Source organism: Leopardus geoffroyi, chromosome E2 (assembly GCF_018350155.1).
Source record: "Leopardus geoffroyi isolate Oge1 chromosome E2, O.geoffroyi_Oge1_pat1.0, whole genome shotgun sequence".
NCBI lineage: Eukaryota > Metazoa > Chordata > Mammalia > Carnivora > Felidae > Leopardus > Leopardus geoffroyi.
In genome coordinates this window covers 44,734,764-44,755,281 of record NC_059335.1, presented here as the reverse complement: position 1 = coordinate 44,755,281, position 20,518 = coordinate 44,734,764, and the positions used below count along the sequence as shown (strand labels likewise).

The following is a 20,518-nucleotide window of genomic DNA, read 5'->3' as shown; positions in this document are numbered from 1 at the left end:
TGGGCTATGTGGCCAGAAATGATTGGTATTGTATCAACTACCTTCACCTAGAAAGGTAGAGATTGAATTTCATTTTGAGTCTCCCAAAAACTGAGAAATGTGCAATTTCTTTTACCTGAGATTTGCAAAGTAATTCAAATAGGTTCTATCAGTATGGAATCATTCCAGATATTATCTATGCTTTATGCATTTTGATGCACAGTGAATTATAAAAAGATAGGTGTGTGTGTGTGTGTGTGTGTGTGTGTGTGTATGTGAGAGAGAGAGAAAGAGAGAGAGAGAGACAGAGAGACAGAGAGAGAGAATGGGGGTTGTTGTGTATTAGTAAAAGGGAAGAAAAAGTGTTCCAGGCAGTGGCAACAGCATATATGGAAGCTGTTGGGTAGGAAAAAGGAGTGTGTTTTGGGAATTTTAAAAAGCCAATGTGACTAGAATCTACAGAGAGTAACACATTATGCTCCAAGAGCCCAGTTCTTTGAACTTTTTAAAATTGAGGTATATTTTACATAAAATTAAATGCTAATATTTTAGTGTATAGATCAGTGAGTTTTGACAACTGCAAACGCTGCCACCCAAATCCAGATTCAAACTTTTCCAAGTCTTCAGAAAGTTCCCTAGTACCCCTGTCTAGTCAATGCCCCAACCTCGGGCAGCTGCTATTCTGATTTCTATCACCATAAATTTAACTTGTTTGTCCTTGATTTAGCAACATATAAATGGGATCATACAGTATGTGTTTTTTTGTGTGCACTTCTTTCTACAATACATCATCTGGATTGTTCCAACAGTTCCAATCTGTATGGTGTTTTTCTGTTGGATTTACAGGAATATGTGGTGATAAGGTCAAGCCTAACCAGAACAACTTCATTAATGATAGATTTCCCTAGAATGCGCTCAAGTCACCTGTCATAGACCACAGTAATGCCATTGAGACATGGCAAGGCACTTCTGATTTTAAAAAGGTTGGCAACGGGGAGCCTGGGTGGCTCAGGTGGTTAAACGTCCAACTTCGGCTCAGGTCATGATCTCGTGGTTCACGGGTTCGAGCCTCACGTTGGGCTCTATGCTGACAGCTCAGAGCCTACAGTCTAGTTCAGATTTTGTGTTTCCCTCTCTTTCTGCTTCTCCCCCATTCGTGCTCTCTCTCTTTCTCAAAAATAAATAAATATTAAAAAAAAAAAAGGTTGGCAAATGTACCTCACCCTTTGATCCAGCCATTCTGGATTTAGGAGTTTCTCTTACAGATAGATATCCTCACACATGTGTCACATGATGTTTGTGGATGAATATGAATGAAAGGATTATTTTTCATAGTCAAGGATTAGAAACAAACTTATAAACATCCGTAGGGATCTGATTAAGTAAATAGTAAGTAATCCAGACAACGGAATACTATATGGTCATGAGAAAAAAATGAGGAGTTTCCTCAGGTCCTGAAATGAGATGCTCTCCAAAATGAAAATAGCCAGGTGCAGAAGAGCATGTGTACTCATTTGCTTACTAAACAGATTTTTAGGGAGAGACTGCAATGTTCCAGACACCATGCTACATGCTGAAGATACAACATTATACAGAATAAAATCCCAGGGTGCCTGGCTGGCTCTGTCAGTAGAACATGCAACTCTTGATCTCGGGGTTGTGAGTTCAAGTCCTACATTGGGGGTAGAGCTTACTTAAAAAAATTAAAATCTTAAAAAAAAAAAAAAAGAATAAAATCCCTTCTCTCATGGAACTTGCTTTCTAGTGGCAGGGGTGGTAGAAAAAAATAAACAAATGAAAAATGTATTTGTATAGTGTGCTATCATTAATGTAAAATGAAAGAATGAAAGGGGGGGAAGAAAACATAAATGTGTTCTTTTCATTTATTTATTTATTTATTTATTTATTTATTTTTAATGTTTATTTATATTTGAGAAAGAGAGAGAGACAGAGCGCAAGCAGGGGAGGGGATGAGAGAGACGGAGTCAGAATCTGATGTAGGCTCCAGGCTCTGAGCTGTCAGCACAGAGCCTGACACAGGACTTGAACTCATGAGCTGTGAGATCATGACCTGAGCCGAAGTAGGACGCTTAACCACCTGAGCCACTCAAGCACCCCCGTATTTTTATTATTTTTTTTTAAGATTTTATTTTTAAGTAATCTCTACACTCAATCTGGGGCCCAACTCATAACTCCAAGATCAAGAGTCACAAGCTCCACCCACTGAGCCAGCCAAGTGCCCCACAAATGTGTTCTTTTAACTCTGCACAAAGTATCTATCTCAGAAAAGACACTCCAGAAACTGGTAGGACAGAGGAAGGGAGCCAGGAAGCTGCAGGATGAAGACAGAACAAATGTCATTTAATGTTCTGTGTATCTTCTGACTTTAAATTATTGAATGGGTTATCTAATCCAGAATTAATGGATACAATTACAATATTTTGATCAAGTTGGAAGAAGTGTTTGGCAGCATTGCCCAGCACCTGGGCCCTCAAGTGGTGGGAAATGCCTTACGGCTTTTTAATCACGGCAGGAGGAAAGGGCTGGCCCCCTGCTGTCACTCACTGCAGTCATGAACCAAGTCATGGCATCACTCTGGTAAGATAAAAGAGGCACGGAGAGGACAGAAGGAAACAAAATCAGTCTTGAGTCACATATGCTTCATGGGTATTTACAAAAGCCTTAGGCAGCTCCTTCCTAAATTTGAATTAATGTCAAAAAAGAATCATTTCAGGAAGTATGAGTTCCTCTCTTCAAACTTTTTGGGACCATCCCACTCTGGTATGAATCGCATAGAGCCAAGTTCATTCACAGGGAACATCTGTGGGGGAGACGGGAAGCACAATAAAGAAACCATCTGACACTGAACATGGACATCATTGTCTTTTTTCCCAGCTTCCTTTGGGACATCCATTTGTTTGGTTGTGTGGGAAGGAAAGTCTATAAAATGTTTATGGTTATTATTTCAGTTTATTCATATAACATGTAAAAATGGCAATTTGGAAAAGGAGCTTCACTGAGATATGCATTCTTTGTGCATGTTTGTATTCCAGAAGCTTCACAGAGTTGTTGGAAGGTGGCTTTGTGGCTCCTTGTGGCTTTTAGTTAACCAAAATGATTAAAAAAAAAAAAAAGTTTTGCTTTGAATATCAAGTTTGTAATTATTTACCTTATCTCACAATAAATTACCTCTTTCAAAATCCTACCATTATTTTTCTTATCTTTTTATTAACTTTTAATTACTAGTTAATACAGGAATACATTCTGGGCGCCTGGGTGGCTCAGTCGATTAAACGTCTGACTTCAGCTCAGATCATAAACTTGCAGTTCGTGAGTTTGAGCCCCACGTCGGGCTCTGTGCAGACAGCTCAGAGCCTGGAACCTGCTTGGGATTCTGTGTCTCCCTCTTTCTATGCCCCTTCCCTACTCGTATTCTCTCTCTCTCTCTCCCTCTCTCTCTCTCTCTCTCTAATGAATAAACATTAAGTTATTTTTAATAAAAAAAGTAGTACATTCTTCTTTTTTTAAAAAAAAAGAGTGTTGCAGATAAAGTTTTGGTTCTCTTTAATCATTTTCCATAATGCTAATTTAATTGGCCTCAAGTATGGCTGGCAAATAATTACTTTATCATAGTGATTTTAATATGTAGCAAAGTGTGAGAATCACTTGTCTAACTGATTTTGGACTCCAATGTTTGGAAACTCAACCCTCTGACATGATGGGAAATACATATTTTTAAAAATACAAGAAATGGTTTTTGTTCTTTAAGTGAAGGATGAGATTTGCCTTTCAAAATAGATTGCATTTTAGCAGAAAATTTCACTGCGTAAATAAAAAGCCAATATGCATTTCTAGAATAGAGTCTGGGGACAATGAGACCCTAAACTCACCATATAAAAGTTGTCATTGTTGTGGGCATGTTGCACCTCTGTAGATTATTACGATGTGGCTGGAGACTGGGGATTGAGGAAGAACTGACTGAAGAAGTTTCTTGGCTAGAGAAAGAGAGGGCTGTAAAAGACCCTTGTGAAAGAGTCAGGCTGAGACTCTTAAGTTCTGTGTTGTCCAACATGGTAGCCACCAACCACACATGGTTATTTAATCTTACATTTAAGTGAATTGAAATGAAATCAAAAGTTAAGTTCCTCAGTCATGCTAGCCACATTTCAAGCACTCAATAGCCACATATAACTAGTGGTTACCATATTGGATGTAAGTATAGAATATTTCCCTCATTAAAGAAAGCTCTACGGCACAGTGCTACTCTAGAAATCATTGTATGTGGTCTTACCTAGTAGCTAGTTTTAAATGTTCATTCATGCAAAAATGAACTATTGGGACCTCATCAAAATAAAAAAAAACTTCTGCACAGCGAAGAAACAATCAGCAAAATTAAAAGGTAACCGACAGAATGGGAGAAGATATTTGCAAATGACATATCAGATAAAGGGTTAGTATCCAAAATCTATAAAGAACCTATCAAATTCAACACCCAAAAAACAAATAATCCAGTGAAGAAAGGGGCAAAAGACATGAATAGACACTTCTCCAAAGAAGACATCCAGATGGCGAACCGACACATGAAAAAACGCTCAACATCTCTCATCATCAGGGAAATACAAAGCAAAACCACAATGAGATACCACCTCACACCTATCAGAATGGCTAACATGAACAATTCAGGCAACCACAGATGTTGGCGAGGATGCAGAGAAAGAGGATCTCTTTTGCCCTACTGGTGGGAATGCAAGCTGGTGCAGCCACTCTGGAAACAGTATGGAGATGCCTCAAAAAGTTAAAAATAGAACTACCCCATGACCCAGCAATTGCACTACTAGGTATTTATCCAAGGGATACAGGTGTGCTGTTTCGAAGGGACACATGCAGCCCCATGTTTATAGCAGCACTATCCACAATAGCCAAAGTATGGAAAGAGCCCAAATGTCCATCCATGGATGAATGGATAAAGAAGATGTGGCATACATATACAATAACATATAATGGAATATCACTCGGCAATCAAAGAGAATGAAATCTTGCCATTGGCAGCAATGTAGATGAAACTAGAGTGTATTATGCTAAGCAAAGTTAAGTCAGAGAAAGACAAATATCATATGATTTCACTCATACGTGGAATTTAAGATACAAAACAGATAAACATAAGGGAAGGAAAAATAGTATAAAAAGAGAGAGGGAGAGAAACCATAAGAGACTCTTAAATACAGAGAACAAACTGAGGGTTGCTGATGAGGTGTTGGTGGGGGCGATGGGCTAAATGGGTGAGGGGCATTAAGGAGGACACTTGTTGGGATGAGCACTGGTAAGTGATTAAATCAGTAAATTCTAGGGGCGCCTGGGTGGCGCAGTCGGTTAAGCGTCCGACTTCAGCCAGGTCACGATCTCGCGGTCCGTGAGTTCGAGCCCCGCGTCAGGCTCTGGGCTGATGGCTCAGAGCCTGGAGCCTGTTTCCGATTCTGTGTCTCCCTCTCTCTCTGCCCCTCCCCCGTTCATGCTCTGTCTCTCTCTGTCCCAAAAATAAATAAATGTTGAAAAAAAAAATTAAAAAAAAATCAGTAAATTCTATTCCTGAAATCATTATTACACTGTATGTTAACAAACTTGGATTTGAATATAAAAAAAATAGTAACAGCTAATATTCATTGAATACTTATATATTGGTCAGTTTTCTTAGTGGCAGACAACACGTTTCACTCTTATCAATTTAAGCACAAAGAGATTTATTGAAGGGTATGGAGAGTTCACAGAATCATTAGGAAAGTTAAGAAATATGCTCTAGGGGCTCCCGGGTGGCTCAGTCGGTTAAGCATCTGACTTTGGCTCAGGTCATAATCTCGCGGTTTGTAAGTTCAAGCCCCGCATCGGACTCTGTGCTGACAGCTCGGAGCTTGGAGCTCGGAGCCTGGAGCCTGCTTCAGATTCTGTGTCTCCCTCTCCCCCCCTCCCCCCCCCCCCCACCACACACTTGTGCTCTGTCTCTCTCTGTCTCTGAAAAATGAATAAATGTAAAAAAAAAAAAAAAAAGAAAAGAAATATGCTCTAGACTAAACATCCAGGAATGACTTCCAAAATTATACTGGAGAACGGGGTTGACAAGCAAGCTGCAGCCTCGGCCACCATCCAGAAGATTCAGAACTGCTAAGCTGCCACCATCAGCTGCTGGCTCCAGAATAATGTTGCCTTTGCCATGATCAGCACCAGCAAAATGGATGCTTCACGCCTGCCTCTCCTTCAACAGAGTTCAGAGCTCTCACTCTACAGAACTCCACAGAGTTCACATTTGTCTCACACAAATGGCATCTAAATCACAAACAAAATCGGAGCTGCAAGGGAGTTTGAGAAATGTACCAAGTATTTAGCTCCCTAAGCTAGAAAGAAATTGGAATGGATTTTGAAAGAACCAATCTAAAGTATCTGCCACAACTCGCCATGTGCCAAGTCCAGTAAACATGTCTGATCTCATTTCATTCCTACAAGAATTCAGTGAGGAAGGCCCTATAATTATCCCCATTTGACCGATGAGGACACTATGGTAAATGGTGGGACTCATAGGATGATCTTGGTTGTGCTTTTCAAGTTAAAGGAGCCCTCTGTCCACTCTAACTAAAGGAAGAACTGAAGAGACAGCTGCCTGGAGAAGCCAGGATGGAAGATGACAACCCACAAGAATAAAGCAGCAGTCCCAAGGTGACAAAGGACAGCCAGAATGAATCTGAGAACTCAGGAGTGGTGCCAGATTCATGCCAGATTCCAGAGTCCCTGCTCTCCACAAGTCCATGCTGCCCCCAATGGGAAGAACCAGAACTCACCCACACGTGACAAAGACTAAGAACACTTTCTTGGTTACATTTCAACAGCCCCAGTTATATCTGTGACACAGAGGGCAGTGCAAAGTAAAGAACTCAGCAGGGAAGGCTTCCAGACGGAGGTGAGTTTTCAGTTGGTTTTAGAGAAGTGTTAGCTTACGTACATCTGTCAGAAGGCAGCGGCTTTCAGATGAAAGAACTCACGTGTCTCACGCCAAGACTCAGGGCTGAAGCGGGCAGCCACTGTAGCTTATCAGACCAACGTCCTTGCCTGAGGAGGAAGGAGGTGGGTCAGTGTTTCGGAGAAAACAATAAAGAAGCTGGTTGGGAAGGGAACTGATTGCAGGATAAAATCACATGAAACCCTACCTATGATTATAGCTATATTAAAATATTAATAGAGTATATATTGAAATTCAATTAATTAAAATCTCAGGGAGTGGGACCCAGAAATTTTCTAAAACTCCAAGTCGATTTGTCCTGATTTGCCTGTCACAATGGCTGCTCCCGGTCCCATGTCTCCTTCCCTGTGAAAAAACCCAAGCTTCTGGTGCATGGGGGCTGGGGCCCCTTTGCCATGTCATTCTTTTTTTTTTTTTTTTTTTAATGTTTTATTTATTTTTGAGACAGAGAGACACAGAGCATGAACAGAGTTGGGTCAGAGAGAGGGAGACACAGAATCCGAACCAGGCTCCAGGCTCTGAGCTGTCCGCACAGAGCCCACATCGGGCTCGAACTCACAAAGCCTGAGATCGTGGCCTGAGCCGAAGTCGGTCGCTTAACCGACTGAGCCACCCAGGCGCCCTGCCATGTCATTCTTTCCAGGAGACATTTTAGTAGGATCAAAAGATAACCATGTCAGACAGAAGAATAAATCTCAAGGAAATGGGTCACTTGGAGCTGGGAGGTTCAGAATAATTTGAGAAACCAGCGTCAACATCTCAGAAATGCAGTAGGATATGTGTTTCTTACTTACTTCACTTAAGTTTTATCAAACAATATTAGTAACAACATTCTAACAAGTCTTTCCATCTACTTGGTCTTATACTAAGCAATTTAATATTGCTTTATATGATTTAACCCTCACAACAATTACCTATACTAGAGGCAATTAATATTGCCATTTTACCAGTGAGGAAACTGAGGCTTAAGAAGTCCCACAACTAAGAACTGGACCCTGGAGTCCATAGATCTAGCCATCCTGCTATGCTGCCTTGATTTCTTTATCCTTATTTGTGTTTCCCTATTATTTTTCACACGTTATGTTTGTTTACTCATTGGCTCTTCACTCCTCCAAAAACTAGAAGTTTCTTAAATGTGATGATTAAGTCTGACTCATCTTTTTACACCCTTAACCCCAATACCTGACAAAGACTAGCACATAGTACTTAATATGTGTGAGTTAGACAAAGCTTTATAACATAACCATTCACTTTATTTTTTTTTAATTTTTTTTACATTTATTTATTTTTGAGAGAGAGAGACAGAGCATAAGTGGGGGAGGGGCAGAGATAGAAGGAGACAGAGAATCTGAAGCAGGCTCCAGGCTCTAAGCTGTCAGCACAGAGCTTGATGTGAGGCTCAAACCCATAAACTGTGAGATCATGACCTGAGCTGAAGTCGGACACCCAACCAACTGAGCCACCCAGGCGCTCCACTTTATTTTTTAAAAATATTTATTTATTTTTTAGAGAGACAGAGACAGACTGCGAGCTGGGGAGGGGCACAGAGAGAGAGGGAGACACAGAATCCAAAGCAGGCTCCAAGCTGTCAGCACCGAACCCATGCAGGACTCAAACTCCTGAGCCATGAAATCATGATCCGAGCTGAAGTCGGCCGCTTAACCGACTGAGCCACCCAGGCCCCTTCATTCACTTTATATACTTATACACGATGACTCTTGCAGATGGTCACAGCTTCTGGGTAACAAGTTGATGATGTGAGTCCTCTCATTTCATATATTGCCATGGTCAAGTGTGAGGGTCTTAGAGTCAGATAGTTACAGGTTTGAATCCTGTCTCAGCCACTTATTAATGGTATAGCTTTGGGCAAATGTTAAAAGAAAAAAGTTTTGGGGCACCTGGGTGGCTCAGTCGGTTGAGTGTCCAACTCTTGATTTCGGTTCAGGTCATGATCCCAGGGTCATGGGATCAAGCCCCACATTGGGCTCCATGCTGAGTGTGGAGCCTGCTTAAGATTCTCTCTCTCTCTCTCTCTCTCTCTCTCTCTCTCTCTCTCTCTCTCCCTTTGCCCCTCTCCCCAACTTGAGTTCTCTCTCTATGTCTAAAAAAAAAGTTTATAATTTATAAAGGGTTATTTGTAAAAAGAGCACTGCTCTTGGGTCCTGAAGAAATAACTGGAAAAGTTAATGATTCCGATGCTTAAAAATATATCTGTGTGTACAGGCACATCAAAAGACGCTCAACATCCCTAATCATCAGGTAAATGGAAATCGAAACGATAATAAGATATCACCTCACTCCTGTCAGAATGGCTACTATCAAAAAGAAATAGCAAGTGTTGGTGAGGCTATGGAGAAAAGGGAATCCTCATGCACTGTTGGTGGGAATGTAAATTAGTGCAGTCACTATGGAAAACAGTCTGGGGTTCCTCAAAAAATTAAAAACAGAACTACTGTACAATCCAGCAATCACATTTCTCGTTATTTATCCAAAAAAAATGAAAACGCTAATTTGCAAAGACATCTGTACCCCTAAGTTCATTGCAGCATTATATGCCATAGCCAAGATTTGGAAGCAACATAAATGCCTATTGGTAGATTAATAGATAACAAGTGCTATGTACCTGCAAAGGAATATTACTCAGCCACAAAAAGAATGAAATCTTGCCATTTATAACAACACTGGTGGACCCAGAAGGTATTATGCTAAGTGAAATTTCTCAGAGAAAGACAAAATATGGTATGATTTCACCTCTATGTGGAATCCAAAGAAGCAATACAAATAAACAAATAAAACAAACCAGAAACAGATTCATACATACAGAGAAAAAACTGATGGTCGCCCGAGGGCTGTAGGATGTAGGAATGGACGGAATAGGGGAAGGAGGTTAAGAAGTGCAAACTTCCAGCATAGGGACTATAGAAAATAATATTGTAACAACTTCATATGGTGACAGATGGTAACTAGACTTACTGTGGTGACCACTGGTGATGTATATAAATATCGAATCACTATGTTGTATACCTGAAACTAATACGATATTGTATTTCGGTTATTCTGTAATGACAAATATGTACCTGATCAAAGTGATAGACAGGTGGGTTCTCAGAGGAGCTCAGTGTCTCGTTACAGTAGCCAGCAGCCTGCTGACCCTCTCAGCTCCTCCTACTGAGAAAGATGGAGAAGCAAGAACAGGGAATTGCTGTGGTTAAATGTTAACTTGTGTTTATTTCTCTACAACTGCAGGCTGTTTAATTTGGCCAACCCAGTGAAGATTCTTTGGTAAACTTGTGCATAATTTCTAAACACCAGACCTACGACCTTTACACACATGCTAAACATTTATAGAGTGGAAGAGTTCTCTTTTTTCTCCATCAGTGAATTGAATAAATACCAACACCCTCCCCTTTCCCCCCGAAAAAGTATTCTGTGATCTACACTAAAGATAAATTGGTAAAAATTCATCCTGATCAGCAAAGGGTTGTAAAGCAGATTCTTTGATAAGCCAATTAATTCCAGAAGGCACTGGGGCTTATTTCTTCCCGATACTGATTTATATTCTCAAAGCCATAGAATGTTAGAGCTGGAAAGAAACCTTTTAAGATTATCTCGTCAAGCCTTCTGATTTTAATGGAGGAGAAAACTGTGCACTCCAGAGAGGAAAGTTTAGACTCACGGACAAATGTTAATAAAGAAAGAATCATATAGAAAATATTTTGTCATAACAATTCCTACAGAACTGTGGTTATTGTTTTTTGTTCCTTTTATAATCTGGTGGTCCAAATACAGTATTTGGGCCTGGACTTGGAAATCTGTCGACACTAATCTTCAGCTTTGTGCTGACGTCAGAGATATTTGAGAAGCACTGCTGCCCCCTGCTGGAAATTTAAAACCTCACAGGTTCTCAAGGTTCTATGTAATTTTTTAAGTCAAAAAAATTCTAAAAGTAATATTTCCTTAAGTTAGTAAGCTTAAATTTTTTTCATTTTACTTATTTCATAAAGATAGAGAGAACACATGCATGTGAATGGGGCAGGAACAGAGGGAGGGAGGGAGGGAGGGAGAGAGAGAGAGAGAGAGAGAGAAGAGAGAGAGAGAGAGAGAGAGAGAGAGAGAGAGAGAGAGAGAGAGAATCCCAAGCAGGCTCCATACTCAATGCAGATCTGTGGCAGGGCTGGATCCCACAACCCTGGGACCATGTCCTGAGCAGAAGTCAAGAGTCAGATGCTCAACCAACTGAGTCACTCAGGCGCCTCCTGTTAGTAAGTTTAAATAGTATGGAAGGGTATAAAGAGAAAGCCAATACTTGCCCCCCCTTCAATAATACTTCCCAGTGATAACTGCCATTAACAATTTTATTGAACATTTTTCCATAATTTTTTACTTATATATTTGTATATGTCTGTGCACATGTATATAATTTTATAGATATGTAGGAAAATGCCATGCAATGTCTTATAGCTTTATTTTTCTTTATTTTGGATATTTAAAAGCTTCCTAATTTTTTTTTAGAAACATATCTTGAATATTTTTTTTTAATTTTTTTTTTCAACGTTTATTTATTTTTGGGACAGAGAGAGACAGAGCATGAACGGGGGAGGGGCAGAGAGAGAGGGAGACACAGAATCGGAAACAGGCTCCAGGCTCCGAGCCATCAGCCCAGAGCCCGACGCGGGGCTCGAACTCACGGACCGCGAGATCGTGACCTGGCTGAAGTCGGACGCTCAACCGACTGCGCCACCCAGGCGCCCCTCTTGAATATTTTTAAAAAAGTAATCTCTATGCCCAACGTGGGACTTGAACTCACAACCCAGAGATCAAGAGTTCCATGTTCTTCCAACTGAGCCGGCCAGGCACTCCCAGGTGCTCCTGTCTTGAGTACCTTTTTTAAAAAATTGTATTTTAGAGAGAGAAAAAGCATGCCCGTGAACATGGGGGAGGGGCAGAGAAAGAGAGAGAATCATAAACAGACTCCACACTCAGAACAGAGCCCAATGCAGGACTCGATCCCACAACACTGGGATCATGACCTGAGCCAAAATCAAGAGTCAGATGCTCAACCTCCTGAGCCACCGAGGTGCCCCTTGGACATCTTTTCAAAGCAGTATATTGACAACCTCATTCTTTTTTATGGGCGGATAATAGTCCATTGCTTGGATGTACCATAAATTATTCATTCAGTCTTCTTTTGATAGACTAAAATGTAAATCTCTCTAAGAGCAGGGAATTTATTTACTATTTTGTTGTTGTTACTCACCGCTGTCTCCAGTAATGAGAATAATACTCAACAAAGTTTGCTTAGTAAGTAAATGGACACTTTCCTAGTTTTAAGAATTTCTGTTTAAAAACACTGTTCTGAATGCCTTTGTGCCCATATTTTTGTGCATTGGATAAAGTCTTGGAGGAAGTATAGGTTCAAAGGCATGTGAATCTTAAGTTTTGACAGATACTGCCAAATTATCACTTTTGATGAAGAATGGATCCAGATGTTTAATAATTCTATCATTCCCATGACTGACTTGACATCAAAACCAGAAGCTCCCAGAGAATTAATGAAACATAGCTGTTTTCTGCACATCCCTTTTCTGCTCTAATTCAGTAGTGGGGTGGCACAGAATATTTAACATGCCCCGCCCCCCCCCCCCCCCCCGCCGTGATCCCCATGCACACTCAGAACTGGCAATAGCCACATAATCTACCCATGTCTTGCTACACTGCAGCAGATGGGAATGTGCTCCTATATCCTAATCTTCATGTGGTAACTCATTTGTTATTCACCTGATGCTTATCGGGTGCCTACTGTGTGTAAGACCCTATGCTCTCTCAACCACACGCAAGATTGTACAGGGGGTGTGGTATGGATTTCGCCACTGCCATGGGTGGTGGTGCTGGGGGCGAATGGGTGAGTTTGTCGGTATACGTGTTGGCCGGTGGCTGGGGTTTGGGAAGGGAGCAATGTGTGGGTGAAACTTGGGAATCCTGCAGCACGACAGTGGCAGAAATTTTTTAAAGGCCCAGCCCTGCCCTCAGTGACACGTATGTGTGTCTAACAAACATGGAGGCAGCGCAACTTCTAGCTCTTCTTAGGCAAGTGCTACCGAGGGTCGCCAAAAGCCGAGGAGTGGGGCGGGGCACAGTCTTTCCCCCCTGGGCCCTTCTAAGCCAGATAAAATATCATGCAGGTGCGACACATGTGGGAAATGCGCCATGGACAGCCAACAGATGGCAGTCATAAAAAGAGATGACAGATTCCACCGTCATTCACGACCCACCCAAATGTCACGTCCGCTGGGCTCTTTCCCTGGCAGTTCCTGCCCCAAGCAGGTGTTGTTTTCATGTACTCCATGGCAGTTAAAATATAACAACAGAAGGAAAAAAAAACCCACCAGAAAACAAACTGCTACTACTATTCCCCAAGGCTTACTGTATCAGAACTTCTGACCACATTACTGCATGACCCCATTTTATTCTCCCGACAGTGTAGCGAACTCAGAAGTTAAATAACCAGACAAAGGCTACACCACTTGTTTAGTAGATTGATCTTCACATCCTTTTTGCTTGCACATCTCATCACATAATTTTGAAAAATTGTGTATCCCTAGAAACAGACATTTATGTCTGAAATGCATCTACGGCCACTTAATTTATAACAAAGGAGGCACTACAGAAAGCAGGGGTGTTTTGTTTTATTTTGTTTTGTTTTGTTTTTTGAGGGGGGGGAGAGGGGCAGAGGGAGAAAGAGAGAGAATCTTAAGCAGACTCCACATTCAGCAAGGAGCCCAACAAAGGCCTCAATCCCACAGCCCTGGGACCATGACCCGAGCTGAAATCAAGAGTCAGACGCTCAACCAACTGAGCGCCCAGGCGCTCCTGGATTTTTTACTAAATGGTGCTGTAATAGCTAGATACCCATATGGGGAACACAACATCAAATCCAGGTGGATAAAAGACAAATATGAAAGACAAAAATCTACGGCTTTTTAGAATATATGAAAATATTTTCTCGGCTTCTGAATAGGAAAGGATTTATTAAACAAGCCACTAACTGCTCAAGATAAAGGAAAAGAATGATAAAGAGAATGATTCAATTACACTAAAGTTACACATTGTGGTTCACAAATATACTACAGAGAGTATACTAGATAAACTACAGAGTAAGAGAAGATAATTGCAACAAATGTAACCATATGCTCATCAGCTTGTTGCAACACTAGGCAAAGGCAACAGTGTTAAATGGTACAACTCTTTGGAAAACAGTTTGCCATCCTTTTTGTACAAATGTTATACAGTTGCTCCTTGAACAACATGGGTGGTTTGAGTGAATTGTACAGGTCCAGTTATACATGGATATACACTTAATATTTTTTCTTATACTTTTCTTTATTTTTAGTAAGTTCTACATCCAATGTGGGGCTGGAACTCATAACCCTGAGATCAAGATTCACATGCTCTGCAGACTGAACCAGCCATGTGCCCTTTCTCTTAGAATATTCTTTTTTTATTTTTTTATTTTTTTAACGTTTATTTATTTTTGAGACAGAGAGAGACAGAGCATGAACAGGGGAGGGTCAGAGAGAGGGAGACACAGAGTCTGAAACAGGCTCCAGGCTCTGAGCTGTCAGCACAGAGCCTGACACGGGGCTCGAATTCACGGACCGCGAAATCATGACCTGAGCCAAAGTCGGCCGCTTAACCAACTGAGCCCCCCAGGCGCCCCGACTCTTAGAATATTCGTAATAACATTTACTTTTCTCTAGCTTATTTTATTGTAAGAATATAGTATATAATATACATAACATACAAAATATGTGTTAATCAACTGTTTATCGGTAAGGCTTTTGGTCAACAGTAGTTAAGTTTTGGGGGAGTCAAAAGTTACATGCAGATTTTTTACTGTACGGGGGTCAGTGTCTCTAAATTCTGCATTGTTCAAGGGTCAAGTGTAGTTCACAATTAAAAAGAAAAGAAAAGAAACCACTGACTAACAATGTGTATCTCTTTCCATATTTTAAAGTTGACATCTAAAAGTTTCCATCTTGGGGCCCCTGGGTGGCTCATTCAGTTAAGTGTCTGACTTTGGCTCAGGTCATGATCTCATGGTTCGTGAGTTTGAGCCCCACGGAGCCCAGAGCCTGTTTCAGATTCTGTGGCCCCCTCTGTCTCTGCCCCTCCCCCACTTGCACTCTCTCTCTCAAAAATAAACATTAAAAAAATTTTAAGCCTCCATCTTACTTTTTATTACTTGAACAACAATGCTTATAGAAACCTTATGTTTAATTGTCCCAAATAGAAAACAACCCAAATATCTATGGAAAATGACTAACTAAATTGTTGATTTTCATAAAATACAACACCACTCAGCAATAAAAAGGAATGACATGGATGAATCTCAAAAACGCTGTTATGCAAATGAAGTCAGACACAAAGGGTATCTGATGTATGATTCTGTTTATATAAAATTCAGAAACAGACGAAACTAAGATGTTTGAAATCCAAACAGTGGTTGGTGGATGAGGAGTGACTTGAAGAGGGCATCAGGGAACATTCTGGGGTGATTCATCATACATTTAACTAGATGCAAAATATGTACTTTCTGGCACATTATGGATCTTAACATTTAAAAATAAAACTGTGATATCACTGCCATAAATACATCCAATGAAATATAAGTACCATACTGATTTGATATTCACCATCAACCATTTGAAAATTTAAAAATATGGACAAGCCCTTCTTGACTAGTCATTCATTTTAAACCATTCTTTTTATCCTTGAAATCCATGTCTCCCACCATATATTACTCTAATGTAACATGTTTTTATGTTTGAAAGTCACTTATTCATCATCTGTTTCTCTGCAACAACATATGACCATGTATTTACATTTTTTCTTTTTTTAGATTTTAAAGTCTTTAAAAATATGCTATCACCACAAGGGTTTAAATATTAATTTTCTTTGGACTTAAGCTAACATTATAAGTTATACACTAATAATATCAATCAAAGCAGCATAAAGTTATGTCCACTGAAAGTTAATCTCTTTTTTTTTTTTTTTTTTTTAGTTTTTTTTTTTCAATGTTTATTTATTTTTGGGACAGAGAGAGACAGAGCATGAACGGGGGAGGGGCAGAGAGAGAGGGAGACACAGAATCGGAAACAGGCTCCAGGCTCTGAACCATCAGCCCAGAGCCTGACGCGGGGCTCGAACTCACGGACCGCGAGATCATGACCTGGCTGAAGTCGGACGCTTAACCGACTGCGCCACCCAGGCACCCCTGAAAGTTAATCTCTTAATGAAATGAATGAAGGAGTAGTTAATGGGACCTTAAGTAGTCTTTCTTTCTTTTTTTTTTTTTTTTTTTAGTTTATTTATTGAGAGAGAGAGAGAGAGAGTATGCACACGTGCACATACAGGGAGGGGTAGAGAGAGAGGGAGGGAGAGAATCTTAAGCGGGTCCCATGCTCTTACCGTGAAGCCAGAACCAGGGCTGGAACTCACAAACCATGAGATCATGACCTGAGCTGAAACCAAGAGTCAAACGCTTAGCCGACTGAGCCACCCAGGTGCCCCAGGACCTTAATTAGTCTTGAACTATGCCAGTATTGGTATCCAAACTTAGTTTCTTACAACATAATATACACCAGAGTGGGATGTAGATTATATGCCTTACCTTTTGCAAGGTGGGAGACAGATGATTGGGACAGAGAAACTGGCAGGATCTCTGACTTTGGAGTATTCTCAGATCAGTTTTAAGAAAGATAACACATGAAGGTTAATCCCCCTTGAGAAGTCTTCATGCTTAGGGATGTGTATAATTCCAGTTTGAAGATGGCCAGTTTAGAATGTGCTGGAGATGGAATTCTATGTCTGACTACCAGCCTAGATTCTTTCAACTGTGCCATACAATCCTATTTTATTTCTTATCACTTTGACCTAAAACAACCATTTTAGGAATATTTATTTGCCTTTTGGGGGATGGTGGGCAGCTATGGAAGGAATACATTACCATTGCTCAAAACTAAAATATAGTATCATTTTTACATGTCAGTCTTCCATCTAGACCTTGAACTCTCACAGGGAAAAATTAGTGTTTTATCTATATTTGTGGCCCTAGAACCTATTGAGCTTCAACTCTCAAAGCAGGGCCTCAATAAATGTTGAGCAAATGCCCATGGAGGACTAGACTATTTTTTTTTCTATGATCTCACAGCATACTACCTAAAAAATCTTACCTAACATAAGACTGGAAATGTCCTGTCCTGGACTGGAAGTTATTAGGCTCTGAAGCTTTCTTGAGCTTCATACAGGAGTCAGGCATCATGCTAAGGCTTCATTAAGGATAACATTTATTGGGGATCTTTTCCCTCTACGCCTGTAGAAAATTAGGAAAAATTAGAAAAATCTAAGGAAGAAAATATTTGAAATCTCTTGTCATTCTATCTTGGTTAATATAAATAGATCTGGATTTAAAATTGGACTCAGACAACAAAAATCAAATCAAATCAAATCAAATCAAAAAATAAAAGTAGGAGGCAGACATAAATTCATTATAACATCTTGGGCAAGTCAACCTCGTGGAGCCTCAGTTTATCCATCTGTAAAACTGGCATAATAACACCATTTTTTGTAGGATTTTGATGAAGATTAAATGAAATAACAGCACTTATTTACCCTAGCATAATACATGGTAAATAGTAAATGTTAACAAAAAAAGTGTACACGATTATAACTGACATAAATTTGTGGTCACATTATATGTTTCAATTATTTTTCTCTTCTTATTATATCTTGAGCATGAAATCATCTTTGGGTACATATTTATTTATCTTCTTGTTTTTTATGGGGGGACATAATTTTTATCACAGAGAAAATTTCTTACTATGAACACACCAGGAGTTACTTAATAACCTTATTTTTAGATCTTTCTAGTTCTAATTTTTTGTACACTATCAGTAATGCTGAGATGAAAATGCTTGCACTCAAATCTTAGTGCACTTTTACAAGTATTTCTACAGAATGAATTTCTAAACAATGGAAGTTTTATGGCTTCTGCTATTTGTTGTTGTTTGTTTGTTTGTTTTTGTTTTTTGTTTTGTTTTGGTTTGGTTTCCCTGAATTGCTCTTTGGAAAGTTTTTATAGATTTACAGTTTCACCAGCACTGGCCAAAAGTACCTGTTTCACAGCACCCTCCCTGACACTGGGTATTATTATTTTTTTTAACCTTGCCAATTTAATTGACATGTATCAGGCATTGTTTTACAGGCTTTACCTCATTTCATCTTCACTACAATCCTGTGACGGGTCCATTTGGCAATCTGTCCTCTTTAGCAGATGGGGAGAAACAAGACTACTAGAGGTTAAGTTCTTACTCAAGCCAGTAAATTATTAGGCCAGGAGAAGCCTGTTGATCATTAACTTGCTGACTGTAGCTTTTCCCCTATACCACACTGCCTCCTGCTGGTGCCCAGAGGGAGGGCAGGAAGCACTGAAGCTCCTCAAATCACAATCCTTAAATAAGAGTTGAATATTTGTGGTGAGTAAAGAAGAGACAACCAGGGGCGCCTGGGTGGCGCAGTCGGTTAAGCGTCCGACTTCAGCTCAGGTCACGATCTTGCAGTCCGTGGGTTCGAGCCTCGCGTCAGGCTCTGGGCTGATGGCTCAGAGCCTGGAGCCTGCTTCCAATTCTGTGTCTCCTTCTCTCTCTGTTCCTCCCCCGTTCATGCTCTGTCTCTCTCTGTCTCAAAAATAAATAAACGTTAAAAAGAAAATTAAAAAAAAAAAGAGACAACCATATGATGGTGCGACTTTGAAAAATGAGGAGAAAACTAAACAAGCTTTACACTTAATGTTTACACATTTTATGTAAGTTATAGCTTAATTTAAAAAAAAGGAAAGGAAAAATGAGAATTTTGATAGAGAAGAGGAGGAAAGACTTTTCAGGAAAATACTGGATGCGTTAATAAAAATATTTTATGCTTACTGAGCCCAAATAATGAGCCAAGCCCTCTGTGAAGGGCACTGCAAATAGTAATTCACTTAATTTTCATACAACCCCATGAGGCACGTCTATTGTTTGTGCCTCACAGATAATATAACAGAGGTAGATAGATGGTTAAGTAATTTGCCCAAGCTTATGTGACTAACAAGCAGAAGAGTCAGAATGTGAGATAGGTAAATTGGCTCCTGGTTAACGCAGGCAGGCTGGGATGGCAAAGTAGCTCAAATCACCAAAGATCTGTCACACTTAGAGGCCTCTTCCTATTCTGGAATGTCCACAACACAGAAACTTGGAAAGACCAGGATACTATACATATTCAGGTCTATGTCTAACTAATTCAAGGGTCTAGCATGTGATTTCTCAACCTCAATGATGCTGCCACTTGCCCACCTGAGTTATTCTTCAGTGGTCCCAAACTGGGTCTTTGCTGGCACTAACCCAAAGGGTCAGGTAGAAGAGGCTTTGAAGCTCAACCAGTTGCTGGGCCTCTCAGGGAGGGGGCACACCACTCACTACAACTGGTATTTCTCTATTTGGTATGGGTACTGGTTGGTAGATTCCAAGAGCATCAAAGACAGCTATTGGTGACTCACATCCTATGTCCCCACTTCCTTCCTACATTGACTCCAGGCCCACTTAGTTCTTTGGAAATACTCCTTACCCATTCATTCCCCTGGCTGTGGAAGATAGGGATAATGATGTTTCCAATGAAGAAATGGGGAATGGACTCTCCAAGGTCTATTGGCAAGCCCATCACAGAAAAAAAAAAAAAAAAAAAAAAAAAGTAAGGTTCAGAAATGTGTCCAGCAAGGTGAGGGTTGCAAGTGGATTTGGAACTGGAATTGGACAAGAAGAGAACCTGGAGAAGGAGAGAAGGACCATGATTTTTTTTTTTAAGTCCTCTCCAGGCCAATCTACAAGGACAAAAAGGGAGAAAAGAACTCAGGGAAAGTATCCTGTGCAGTCATAAAATTACATAGTCAGCTGTTTTGTATCTAGAAAATCACAACACAAACACATAAGAACTGGGAATTTGTCCTAAGAATGTCTCTGTTTCGGTAAATATATTTTGCTGGTGGGCATGAAATTACGTTTCAATAAATATAATTTGCTGGTGGTATGGTCTTTCAGTGTGTATCAAAAGCCTTCCTCATGTGCCTAGTCAATTCGATCCAACCTCAAGAAATGTGTCAGGCTCTGGGCTAGGTTCCAGGATGTAGAGTGAACAAGAAACTAACTCTAAACAATGTATTTCAGGAAGGATGATATATGAGCTGCTAAGGAGGAAGGAGCAGGGTGATTTAACCCTGCCCAAAAAGCCAAGAAAGGTTGAAATTCTCTTAAATGAGGCTTGACTGACAAGAAGGACTTAGTTAGGCTAGAATAGACAAGATGAAGGTTCCAGGGCGATTGAGTAGCAGGTGATAAGGAAATGTTACAAGTTGCACATACGTGGGGCGCCTGGGTGGCTCAGTACGTTAAGCATTTGACTTTGTTTCAGGTCATGATCTTGTGGTTCGTGGGTTCAAGTCCC

At 40.3% G+C, this 20,518-nt stretch overlaps 1 protein-coding gene across 3 annotated transcripts in view; it reads right to left on the bottom strand.

The window, feature by feature from the left end:
* NIP7 (nucleolar pre-rRNA processing protein NIP7) overlaps positions 1-20,518 on the bottom strand; it is a 62,711-nt gene that overhangs the window by 3,753 nt on the left and 38,440 nt on the right. Inside the window, exon 5 of one of the 3 annotated variants that reach the window (XR_006702729.1) lies at positions 6,968-7,074. The exons of 1 other annotated variant lie outside the window; for it this stretch is intronic. Coding sequence is in view for 1 of the 2 variants with exons in the window: in XM_045443327.1 (XP_045299283.1) it covers positions 7,057-7,074 (18 nt within the window). In the remaining variant the exon portion in view is untranslated. The remainder of the gene's footprint in view (positions 1-6,967; positions 7,075-20,518) is intronic. One more of the 3 variants, XM_045443327.1, reaches the window with a different exon arrangement.